This window comes from Medicago sativa, chromosome 8 (genome assembly GCF_051527215.1).
Source record: "Medicago sativa cultivar Bolivia chromosome 8, Bolivia_mono, whole genome shotgun sequence".
In the NCBI taxonomy this organism is placed as follows: Eukaryota; Viridiplantae; Streptophyta; class Magnoliopsida; order Fabales; family Fabaceae; genus Medicago; species Medicago sativa.
Genome location: NC_140756.1, coordinates 60838317 through 60852107, shown reverse-complemented (window position 1 = coordinate 60852107; position 13791 = coordinate 60838317). Strand labels below are relative to the sequence as shown.

General features: G+C 32.9%; 1 protein-coding gene and 1 pseudogene across 2 annotated transcripts; both read left to right on the top strand.

Moving 5' to 3' along the window:
- The first annotated feature begins 351 nt into the window (after positions 1-351).
- Positions 352-1197, top strand: LOC146900161 (lectin 11). The gene has a single exon (XM_085733989.1). It carries the CDS (start codon positions 352-354, stop codon positions 1195-1197), a length of 846 nt encoding a protein of 281 aa, XP_085590115.1.
- A 1362-nt stretch (positions 1198-2559) lies between these two features.
- Positions 2560-5008, top strand: LOC146900160 (L-type lectin-domain containing receptor kinase IX.1 pseudogene; annotated as a pseudogene). The gene has a single exon (XR_015022131.1). The product of XR_015022131.1 is annotated as an L-type lectin-domain containing receptor kinase IX.1 pseudogene (transcript).
- Positions 5009-13791: the final 8783 nt, after the last annotated feature.

Here is a 13791-nt window from a genome sequence, read left to right as displayed (position 1 = left end):
ATCTACATGATTAAGAAAAATTTACACCAAATACCTCGTTTAGGTTAACAATTACTTACTTGTCGTGTTGCCAAGTCTATAGATTAAATTACCTCGTTATCATCTTGTCAATTTTATTTGCTAGCCAAATTTTAAACATTAAACTCCAGAAATCAATATATAAGTACAAATATATATAGCCAACACACATGCTTAGTCCTAGGCATAGCCAATTATTTGGCACACACCAAAATCGCATCTATACTTTTTGGATCAATATTGCATGATTGTTTTTCACGTACGAACTACTATATATACCTTAGTTGTGTTTCCATGCATTCACACTTTTATTTCATCATTAGCAACCCAAACATGACTATTAATACTATTCCAAAACTCTTTGCAACCAAAAATTCTATTTCTATTTCAATAGCAATCTCTATATATTTACTCATTCTTGCTACCAATGTGAAATCCGACTCTTCCTTCAATTTCCCTAATTTTCAACCCGAATCTTTAAAAAAACTCGGTTTCGTAAATGATGCCAAATTAAAAAATGGAGTAATACAATTAACTAAGAAAGATGCTTATGGTGATCCACTCAAACACAGTGCTGGCCAATTTGGATTGCTAAAACCAATTCGCCTTTTCGACCAAACCACCGGAAAAGTTGCAAATTTCGTAACCGAATTCACCTTTTCTGTGAACTCAAACGGTAGACAAGATCACGGCGATGGATTCGCTTTCTTTATGGTATCACCAAAATTCAAAATCCCCAACAAAAACAAATCGGAAGGTGGATTCCTCGGCATGTTTACCCGCGAAACTGCTTTATATACCAAAGAAGTTGTCCTTGTTGAATTTGATAGTTTTGCAAATGAATGGGATCCAAATCCTTCGTCACATTTAGGAATCGGTTCTCATTTAGGAATTGACGTTAACTCGATTAAGTCAGTGGCTAATGCACTATGGTTGAATGATTTTGATGATATAACAGTAGGAAAGGCTCGTATAGAGTATGATTCTAGTGACAAAAAATTGAAGGTGTCGGTAACTCATTCTGAAAAGGGACAGTTTAATGTGGATTCTAGCTTGGTGTATAATATTGATTTGACCACTTTTCTTCCGGAAATGATTGAAATTGGGTTCTCTGCTTCTACTGGGGATTTAGTTGAGACTCATGACATTCTCTCTTGGTCTTTCACTTCAAACATGTAGTAGGAACTTTATATATTGTTCCAAATAACCTCGTATGCTTAGAGGATGTATAATAAAGTGCATGTAATTGCTATAAGAATAAAGTCAATAATAATACTTGTTTCTTGTGTTGAATGCATGGAATATATAAATAGGATTTGGATTCACAATAGTCCGATGAACGTAAGTTTTATAGAAAAATAAATGAAGTACTGAGTTTATTGACACAATGTTATTATAAGTCCCACATTTTATTTGAAAATGTATTTATAAATGGTGGACAATCGTCGTATTATTATAAGTCCCATATTTAATTTAAAAATGTATTTATAAATGATGGACAATCGTTATCTTATAAGACAATTTTGTAGAGGAAGATCGAACCCAACTCTTCAATAACTCAGGATATTTCATCGTCAATACAATTATTATTTTCTCATGGGTCACTCTTTTTGAGACATGTCGAGATTTTGCAGTATTTTGGTCAAACATATACATACATATATTTGTCTACATATATATTTGTATGAGTAATGATATTTGAACATTGAAAAGTCGACATCTTTTGGGATAGCTCATTCTTATACTCTCATTGTATTTATACTCTCTCTCTCTCTCTCACCCTCTCTCCTTCTCTATCTCTCTCTATCGGTTTTGTCCCAAAAGAATAATAAAAAAAAGGTTGTCCCAAAAGCTATCAATTTTTTGTTGTTCAAACATCAATACTCATAGAAAAATATGGATGGCAGAAAGAATAAGAGAAAAATATGTGATCATTATTTCAAGGTATCTTCTACAATGCAATAAGGTCCTATTTATAGGACATAAAACTTATAGGTTACAAGTAAGTGAATAATCACATTAAAGACTATTAGCATTTAACAAGGCCATCCACTAGGAGAAATCAAGTCAAGGAAAAAGAGGACAACATCACTTGTTAGTATATGTGTCACGTCTGGTATATGTCATTCTTTTAACTTATACTATTCTTTTAACTTATTCTTGGGAACTATTCTTAGAGCTACTTTCGTGGAAACTGAGAAGCTTTGTTTCATAGCTTTTACGGTACCGTGATTCCTAGCCGCACGTTTGAAAAATACAACGCCACTCCAAACACATGCTTAGTGAATTTAGGACTAACGGAACTCTATATATTCCCAATTTCAACGCTTCGTAGTTTTTTGTGAAGATGGGGTATCAAGATCTCATGGTGGTCCTCCTCATTATTAATTTGTAATTGATGAAATATAATGACATGAAGAATAGTAAGGTATCGTTTATATAAAATGTCCAAAGTCATTTAAATTAGTATTTGCCGGAGAACAAGGAGGGTAGTGGATGTAACATAAAAAAACATTATTCGCTTTGGTTTATATGTTAGTCGTGTAAACATGCATTTTCCTTAGTTTAATGAAAATTTGATGTCAGACATTTTAAAAATATTACTATGCATTGACTCTGAAGCATAAAAACAGAACCAGGTGCAAATCATATAGATCATTATATATTTTGTTTTGCTTTCTCTCCAAGTAATAACTAAATATTTTATTACGTTGTTCAATTCAATCTGATTGAACTAGTCACATGTTATGCACTTTTTATATTCATTTGTAGCTGTCTTTCTATGCAACAATTTTTCAAAAAATCATTTATATGTTGAAGATCGTTGATTTGTATTGTCAAAGCTCATCCTTTCTATTTATCTCTTTAGAAATTCAAGGCATGGCTTCCAGTTTCTTTACCCTTCCCATGTTCTTCTTGATCTTGATTTTCTTCACTTTTACTGCAAATTCAATTCACTTCCAAATTCCTAGTTTTAATCCAAATGAAGCCAACATAATCTACCAAGGTTCTGCAGCACCAGTTGATGGAGAAGTTGATTTCAACATCAATGAAAATTATGTATGTCAAGTTGGATGGGTTTTGTATTCCAAAAAGGTATTACTTTGGGACTCAAAAACAGGTCAACTCACTGACTTCACAACTCATTACACTTTTATCATCAACACTCAAGATAGACCTTCATATGGCCATGGACTTGCCTTTTTCTTAGCTGCTTATGGATTTGAAATCCCACCTAACTCCTCTGGTGGCTTGATGGGTCTATTTAACACCACAACAATGCTTTCATCTAGTAACCAAATTGTTCATGTCAAGTTTGATTCGTACCCAAATGTTGAATGGGATGAGACAACACAACATGTGGGAATCAACAATAATTCAATCAAATCATCAATATCAACACCTTGGAATGCAAGTTTACACAGTGGAGACACTGCTGAGGTATGGATTAGGTACAATTCTACAACCAAGAATTTGACTGTATCTTGGGAATATCAAACCACCTCTAGTCCTCAAGAAAAAACTAATCTTTCATATCAAATTGATTTGATGAAAGTTTTACCTGAATGGGTTACAATTGGATTTTCTGCAGCAACTGGTTCCATTGGAGAAGTAAATAATCTTTTGTCATGGGAATTTAGTTCCAATTTGGAGAAAAGTGATGATAGCAATAGTAAAGAGACAAGATTAGTTGTGATACTAACAGTCTCTTTAGGGGTTGTAATTATCGGAGTGGGAGCATTGGTAGCATATGTAATACTAAAGAGGAAAAGAAAGAGAAGTGAAAAGCAAAAGGAAGAGGCTATGCATTTGACTTCAATGAATGATGACCTTGAAAGAGGAGCAGGGCCAAGAAGGTTCACTTACAAAGAACTTGATTTGGCAACCAATAACTTCTCTAAGGATAGAAAGTTGGGTCAAGGTGGGTTTGGAGCGGTTTATAAAGGTTACTTTGCTGATTTAGATTTACAAGTTGCTGTGAAGAAAATATCAAGAGGATCAAGACAAGGTAAGAAAGAGTATGTCACTGAAGTTAAAGTCATTAGTCAACTGAGACATAGGAATCTTGTGAAGCTCTTAGGTTGGTGCCATGACAAAGGTGAGTTTCTACTTATTTATGAGTTCATGCCAAATGGTAGTCTTGATTCTCATTTATTTGGTAAAAGAACACCTCTTTCTTGGGGTTTAAGGCACAAAATAACTCTTGGATTGGCCTCCGGTTTGCTTTATCTACATGAAGAATGGGAGAGGTGTGTGGTTCATAGGGATATTAAATCAAGTAATGTTATGTTAGATTCTAGTTTTAATGTCAAGCTTGGTGATTTTGGGTTGGCTAAACTAATGGACCATGAACTTGGGCCTCAAACAACGGGGCTGGCCGGAACATTCGGATATCTTGCACCAGAATATGTGAGTACAGGTAGGGCAAGTAAAGAGTCGGATGTGTATAGTTTTGGCATAGTTGTCTTGGAGATAACTACTGGTAAGAAAGCTACTGAAGTTATGAAGGAAAAAGATGAAGAGAAGGGAATGATTGAGTGGGTTTGGGATCATTATGGAAGAGAAGAACTACTTGTGGCCATGGATGAGAATTTGAGGAAAGATTTTGATGAGAAACAAGTAGAGTGCTTGATGATTGTTGGATTATGGTGTGCTCATCCTGATGTTAGTCTAAGACCATCAATTAGACATGCAATTCAAGTGCTTAATTTCGAGGTTTCCATGCCAAAACTTCCACCAAAAAGGCCAGTTGCAACCTATCATGCTCCTACGCCATCTGTAAGCTCCGTAGAAGCTTCCATAACCAATAGCCTTCAAGATGGTCGTTAATTGATGCTTTATCAATGGAATCATGATAATGTTAATTATTTTCTTTGCATAGGTTTATTAAAAAAATATTGTCTTTACTAGTACGATGATATTTTCTTTATTGATTTAACTTTGAATGTATATTCGCAAGGTTTGAATACAATATGATTTGAAGAATAAATAACTTTATCACAAATAGTTACATGGTTACGTGAAAGTGGAGTATATACTACTACGCCACGAGGAAGTCGGTAGGTGCATACTCACTCCGTCCCTTATTGGTGACCTCTGATTTAGATTTACAAATAATGATCCAAGTGAAAAGACTAATGAAATGCTTGTGACCATGTATAGATTGAGTAGAGAAAGAACCCCTGTAATATCCCACTCGTTAGCTAATGGAATATTACCAGTCGAGCGTGTCAGAGGATAATGACATGCAAAGTAAGTATGACATAAAATGTTTATTACGTGATGTCAGCTAAATACGAGTTAAGTATCAATGTCGGATTAAACACGTTTAAGACGAAGGGCATTTTGGTACTTTCACGAAAAAGGGGTATTTAAGTGATTTTGGCCCAAAATCTTTCATTTGGGATTGCTCTTTCTCTCTCTAGGTTTTCTTGAAGATTTTTGCTCTTCCTTCTCTCTACTCTCACGCCTCCCTCTCTTCTCTTCTCCACCAATTCTTCCAAAAACTTCCTCTTCTTCCATGACAAGATTTTACCCTATGTTCCCTCATGATTTCTAAAGCATGTGGAAGCTTGGTTTTGGTTTGATTTCTCTACTCCTCCTCATCAAGAGAAGTTCATGAAGTTAGGGTTTGGTCTTTGGTAAAGTTGGAGCATGAACTTGTGCATGATATGGATTCTTCAAGATCAAAGAAGCAATATTGGACTTGGGTTGAGCTTGATTTCCACATCCTACCTCATGTCATAAGATTAAGAAGCTAGGGTTTGAAAGATGTGAAGTGAAAGTGAAGCTTGGATGCTTGGGAATCATGTGCAAATTGTGATTAGGTGAGTTACATAGATATCTTTTCCTACCCTTTTGGGACTATGTGTATAACAAATAAGGAAAGATATGAAAACTAGGGTTTTTATGTTTAATGATTAGTTGCCCTTTTATGCCATGCTTGCTATACATGTGAATACTTGCTATAAGAATGTTTTTTAGGTACTACATGATCCATAGAGTTAAAATGTACTTTGGGACACTTGATTTTATGTTTTTTTGGGTCAAAAATACCATTTTTGAAGGTGCTGGACTATCACAACTCGTCGGGGCGAGCTATTACTCACCATGGCGAGCTAGACCACAGAACAAGGGGGTCTGCTCGCCACCAACTCGCCATGGCGAGCAGTTACTCGCCTCCCACATGCTTCCAACTCGCCTAGGCGAGTAAACAGTGCAAAAATGTACTGTTTGCTCGTTTCAGGCAGTTTTGTTGTTTTTCGTGCCGGTTTTCCTCGGTGTAGTCTTTTTATGAAAGTAAACCCCTCAAACCATGGTCCCATTTGATAATCTTTTAAAAGGTTTTCTTGAGAATGAAGCAAGTATTTAACATATTGGTAAAGCATGGCATACGAGAGAATGATTCGATATAAGTCGGGTAGTAAACTAATCTCTAAGGAAGGGAATGAATGTAGAGCCTCGACATAGTTTGTTGAGAACTAGAATGTTATACATGAGTCTTAATTATGTTAAGACGCGAAGTGTTTAGTGTATTCTCTTTACATATGAATAAGAACGACCATGCACGCATGTTAAGCCGTGAATAGATAATTTAATCCCTTCACTAAGAATGATTACAATTTATGTAGGTAGTTTACCGCCAAGCAGGTAGTTCACGGACCCGTGGTAAACGAGTAAGTATGTAGTTTACCGTTAGTCGGATCGATTAAGGATCTGAGGTAATAAGAAAGCATGTATAGGTTTAACCTGTCATGAATGATTAAGACCAAGACTTAATTGAAAGGCGTAGGTGTCATGTCTCTTGTGATCCACACTAGGTTGGATCTCGAGGGGTTTCCGCTAGGTGAAACGGGATAAGCTCGTAAGGGGGCCCGCACGTCACTGAGGGAGTTTCGATGTTGTACCTTAGATAGGTTTTCATCGGTTAGATAGGGATTGTGCTCGGGTTTACTCCACCCCTGGGCTCTCCGTAAAACGAACTCAGATAATGTTGTTGTTCAACGCTAACCTCTAACTTAATAAATGAACTTGATTATGTTATGATGTTAGATATGTATAGGTTATGTAATAGAGTCTTGACGTAGATCGTCGAGAACTAGTATGATAGCATGAATTCCCAAGGATGTCAAGATATTATATGATGTTAGATACATACAAGTTATGAATAGAGCAAGTTATGAAGTGTATGCCGATGACGATCTTAGGTTTCCCTAATCGTCCGGTTTGGGATTGTGTCATGATTATGTTTTGTTAGGCCTCGATGCGTTTACCGTATCTTGGCATAGCAGTAATAGGTTCCCTTTTAACCGTCATGACACGTAAGATGTTAGTGAAGACCTATGACAAGTAAGATGAATCTATGACGGATCTAGTATGCACGACCGTCTAGGAAAGCATGACCACACACGTATAATCAACCGACAGGTTGTATTGTAGACACATGGTGACCGTAGCTTTTCCCCGAGGTTACCTATAGCCTAGGGTTAGGTGGAACTCATTAAGACATTATGTCTCATCCCAATCCTTATTTGTTTCAGATAAACATGTTGGTATGGCAAGCTAGTAGCCGTATGGATGCTTCAACAAGTGCTCGTTCGTACCCGCTGCAGGATGATATGGATTTCAAGGATGTATTTGTTATGTTTTAGACAAGTTAAGTTATTTTTTTGATGTACGAACGCTTATGGATGTATAAGATATTCATACAAAACTTTATTTGTTGTAAATTTTAATGTATCCAATACAACCCCAAATGTTAATATGGAACTAACTAGTATGGACACCCGTGCCAAGCACGGGCTAAAATTTCACATACTTGGGGGAGAAAATATTGTGATGTATCAATTGTTAGTTAAAGTTCAACATTGGATAAATGAGTCGAGGTTGTACAACAAATAAGTAAATGAACGCATATAATTAAGCCTAAATATTTTGAAAGAAGACGCGGTATCATTCTCACATGTGGTTGCTCTTTTTGCAATGTATCGATTCGCATTAATGTTGACTACCTAAGAAGGACTTAAAGTGGTATCATATCTCGGTTCAACAATGGAGGGGAGCAGAAGTGGTTCTTGGCGGTGGACCATTGACACAAAGAGTCTCATACTTAATGTATATATGTTAATGTTAATGTATATATTGACACCCTGACTTTCATATACTTACTCATTACCTTACCCATACCCAACATGGATGAGGAATTGAATCACATCCCCGTCCCCAACGGGTTTGGTATCCCCGCCTCATCTCTGTCCCCATAATGAATTATTATTTTTCAATAAAAAATAAGTTTTTTTAACCTCGAGGAAAATATTGTAATGCATTATCCAATAATATGCTTATTTTAACATTTCATTGAGTGAATTAGTTGGTTGCTTCTTTAAATATCAATTGCAAATTTTATAAAATGTCAAATATCAATGGATGATAAAGTAATTTTCTACAATGGGATGGGTTTGGGTATGGGTTCGGGGTGAGTACCTATATCTATGTTATACCCATGTTTTGAAGTCGGAGAAAACACAAACTCATAGCCAAACCCAGTCAAAAAGGGGAAAACTCGTCAAATCAGGGTTGATTTGGACGGGTAACCGCGAGTATGAGTTGTGTTGCCATGTCTAGTGTTATCCTCATTTATGTGGTTGCTCTTGGTTGAATGTGATGTTACCATACTCAACATGTCTCTCTTCAATCCAATACGAAATAAACCCCCTCATTGAAACCCTTTTCCTTTATGTTCATCATTCTTGTGGTCCTCCAATCTAATTTTTATATCTACATAATATTCATCTTAACCATAAAGGAAACAACAATGGATATTGAAGTGGCACAAATAAAATATATGTCTCATATATTTGTTTGAACTCTACACACACACTTTCAATATTAATGGCTCGACCTTTTTCAACTGCATTACCATCGTTGATTATTAGTTTTGCAACATCATCACACATAACATAAGTAAATTATGCATTCTAGCACCCTTTGAAAGATTGATAATAATCTAAAATACAAATTGGTCGGGGCTTCTTGTTCGACGTGATCTATAACATAGAAAATCATTTTTTCGAGTACATTATGCTCATCAATGTATTTTTTAAGCTCTCAACCAAAGACACATTAAGATCTTGACCGTCAACATTCGCACTGTATAAAGAAATATTGTATTTAAAATGTTCATTTGACTCTTAAACTCAATTGTTGGTGCATAATTAGAACCTAACATCAGACTACCATTGCAATTATAGTTTTCACCAATAAGAATGAGTGGTGACGGTCCATCTCTATCTTTTTTTCTTTTTTTGAAGAAAACGATCCACCACTATATCAAGGTGAACGAAAACATATTACGTAAACTTTAATATTATCCTGGTAGTGTCAACTATTTGGATGACCACCATGTAATTTAACTAAGGGTCTTGCTAACCAGTGCCCTGGGTGCAGCGGTTAAGCTTATCATAAAAGAGAATTATTACCACAAAAGGATGCTGCTATATAATTTCCTTTTTCATATTCTTAACCAGTGCCCCTGGGGCATTGGTTAGCATTTCCCTTTAACTAAATAATAGTTGCGCAAGCTTCTACTATTCCCTGGGTGCAGCGGTTAAGCTTATCATAAAAGAGAATTATTACCACAAAAGGATGCTGCTATATAATTTCCTTTTTCATATTCTTAACCAGTGCCCCTGGGGCATTGGTTAGCATTTCCCTTTAACTAAATAATAGTTGCGCAAGCTTCTACTATTAATTTATTTTTCTACTTAGTTATACATTAATTATTAAGGTTTAATTGCATGTTTGATTCCTTATGTTTATCTTAGTTATCATGTTGGTCCCTTATGTTTTAAAAGTTTCTATTTGGTCTCTTACGTTTTAAAAGTTTCAGGTTGGTCTCACTTTGGAGTAAGTTAGTCCCTTCCTTCACTTAACATTTAAAGATTCAGGTTGACAATAGCAGTGGTGGAACTTAACTTATATAGAAAATCAATTTTAAAACATTTTTTTAATATATTTTGTTTTTTTAAATTCAATATCATGTCGCGGAAGGGACTAACTTATCTCAACGTGAGTAACATTTTGGACCAACTTGAAACTTTTAAAACGTAAGGGACCAAATTGAAACTTTTAAAACATAAGAGACCAACTTAAAAACTAAAATAAACATAAGAGATCAAACATGCAATTAAGCCAATTATTGACTATTTGTTGGTTATATTGTGTTTATTCGTTTTTTATAGTGTACTTATGAATGTTTATTTTTCATTTAATCTATATTATATTTTTTTTTGTTGATGAATCTATATTATACTGTAAACATTGGATTTAAAAGTAGAGTTGAATATGTTTTTCATCCCTATAAAATTAACAACTTTCCTTTTTTGTCCAAATAAAAAAAAATTAATTTGTGCTAAAACCATTATTTTTAACTATTCTTAAACTTTTAATTTTTATCGATTTTTTGTCTATGTGTTTAGAACATAATTTTTTTTATTTAAAACAAATCAAGCCAAGTTGATTTGTTATTGATGTTTTATCTACGGTTAATTAGAAACTATTACTACTCACAAAAACCAACGAATGGACTTATTATTGATTTGTTATTAACCTTTTACCCTTAAAACGTTTCTTTTTTACCACGTTACCCATGTATGGAAAGTGTTATTACACCGTCTTCGAATTTTGTGATTAATCAGTGTCATTTTTTTTAGAGGATAATCAGTGTCATGTTGTTTCGCATTGCTCTTGATTAAAATTAATTGCAATAATGATGTTTATAAATTATATAACATGGTTGTATTTTGGATTTGGTTTGAAGTAAACATGAAATAGTACATATGGACACTTAAAATTTTGCAATTAGTCAATTATTGTTTTTTTTTTTTACAAAATCAATTAATGTTTTTATATTAAAATATTACTTTTTACAGAGTATTTTAATTTATGAATGCATCCTTATGAAGTAAATCATCTTCTAGGCATATTGTTTTTCATCAAGCATATTCTTCTCATTTGCACACCAAACAACTTAATTTAAAACGTAATAGTTGACTAAAAAAAAATGAAATGGTTTTAAGGTACATAAATGCTATTAACTTGCACTTTCTCTTTTGAATTATTTCAATTAATTTGCACTTCGTATTTATGGTTTATTTTAATTTTAAACCGAAGAAATTAGCATTGTTTTGTACGGAAAAAATAGCATATTTTTTAACCTTTTTTTTTAAAAAAAAAAAACCTCTCTTATGATTTTATTTTTATTGTTATGATGTATGTATGTAAGGGAAAAAATATATTGTGTGCAGATTATTTCAAAAATTTGGTAGTAAATAAGGTAATAATTTTTGTAAATAAAATATTATTAAGAAAACGTACGTAATCAAATACAAATATTATGTAATGCATATGTGTATCGATTAATATCTTATGCAATCTAAATAATTCAATTTGTGGAAAGTAAAAAATTCACTCACTAACCATAACAAAAATTAAAGAGAAATTCTACTCCACACATGAAGTAACTATATTATTTGGGAATGATTAGAATATGGAAACTCATAAATCTATTACATTGAACCGTATAGAGTAGAACCAATTTGCCCCAATCATAAATTCACCATTTTTTTTTTGCACCAATCATATAGGATGGTCTTGAAAAATACATCACAAAGAGTACAATGGTAGAAGGGCGTTTAGAAACCATTGTATATATGTGTAATAGTAATATTAAAAATCAATATAAATTAATTGTGATCAATGACGGATTTAAAGTTATTCAAATAGTATTCTCTGCAAAAAATAACATTAATAAGGAGTATATTTGATAGTAGAAAAAAATGCACCTAGTAAATTGCAAATGAGCTTATATCTAAGGACACGAAAATTATTCAAATAGGGCTTATAATTAGTTAGGGAGGGATGGATTATTGGCCAAACATTGAACCGTATAATTCTCTTGAATAAAATATGCTAAATATGTTTAAATTCATATTAATAGATTATAAATTACATTTCCTCTAAAAAAAGATTAGAAATTACATTATAAGTTAAAATAAGATGCTTATCATTTAAATTAGTTCGACATATGTTTTACATATCACTAAATTATTAAAATGAGCAAACGACAAAGAAGAGATTGCAAAATACACAATTTGTCTATCACAATATAATTATAACTGATCCGGATTGAAATTGAAATGAAAATATAAAATTCTTGAGAAACTTATACAATTGAGTTTGTATTCGTTTTGTTTCTGTTCGATACAGTCCAAGATTTACATCGCCACCAAAGTTACTCATAGAATACACCTTTCTCTTTTGTAGGTGTTGCCCAAATTTGTATAACAACTTCTTCGCATAGTGGAATGAATTATATTACCTTGAAAGTACAAAGAAATAAAAAATACAAAAAGTAGATTAATTTATAATGTCGAAAAAATAAATAAATTCATTATATACAAATAAAAGTCTTCATGAGAATCATATCTAGATAGAACAGGTGTATGTGACTGTTGACATTATAAACAAACAATACATGAATGATTCGAACAACTTACTTTGATTCTTTGATTGAGTTGATCTCACAGATGTTATCAGATCTTAGTGTCATGACGATTTTTTGGAGTTTCACAGCACAATTTGGAAGAAATGTGCAAGTGAAAAGGATAAAAGAAACATATGCTATATATAGGAAAATAATAAAAGCAAACGACATCATGAACAATCATGAACAAATAAAAAATTAGTTAAAAAAATAAAACAAAATATATTTGATTTGATTTGATTTTGGTTGAGAAAATAATCAATGATGAAGATGTTTTGCTCCATCTACTTAATCAACAATACCGGAAAAAAAAATCAACAATAATTGATTATAAATGCCATTTTCATTTTTAACAAAAGTTCCATATATATATATATATATATATATATATATATATATATATATTTGGTCAAAATAAAAGTTCCATATATGCAACGTGAAATTAAAGTTCCATAAAAGATAAGTAAAGGTGTATATCATTTTCATTTATTTTGAATTGAGATTGAAATTTGAATATGTGTATAAAAACATTGTAGAATTGTATTGGAGAAGTAATAAATGCTAGAAGAAAAATGTAATGCCATGTGTACTTTGGCTCATAGAAGTATTCTTTTATATTATATAAAGATAACACTGACTAGCTTTATTATTGCTTAATTGAAAAGGTAGCTTTTTATGTCTGGCATAATGACATGTATCACATACTAAATTTTTACCTATGGTTATAAAAGGAAAAGTTTGATGTAAACTAAGCAATATATGATTGCACAAATATCATATTCTAAAATGGCATAGAGCTTGTTATGGAATAAAAGTTGAATGAGGTTTAGCTTGTGATGAAGATAAGGTGGCTTGCGGTGAAGCTTGAGTAACAAGGAAGTACAATCCCTCAATCAAATCAGTCGAACCAATGATGTTCAAGCTCCACGTTTCCTGAATCAAGCATTTATCAAAATTTACTACGCAATCAATATCTATGCATAATTTTGGCAAATATAGAAGGTTTAGATTAAAATCATGAACAAATAACACATTCAGTGCAATCAGACCTGGTGAAAATTGCATTGTGCCTGAGAACTTTGTTATTTCCAAATATGTTACCATTCGGTAATCTAACATGTGGTGAAATTTTCTTGAATGATTCAAGTATTAGAGATATATATAGTTTAGTTACCACTAGTATTAGTCTCATTAGTATATATAGTTGTAACCTCCCCATAAGTGGGATA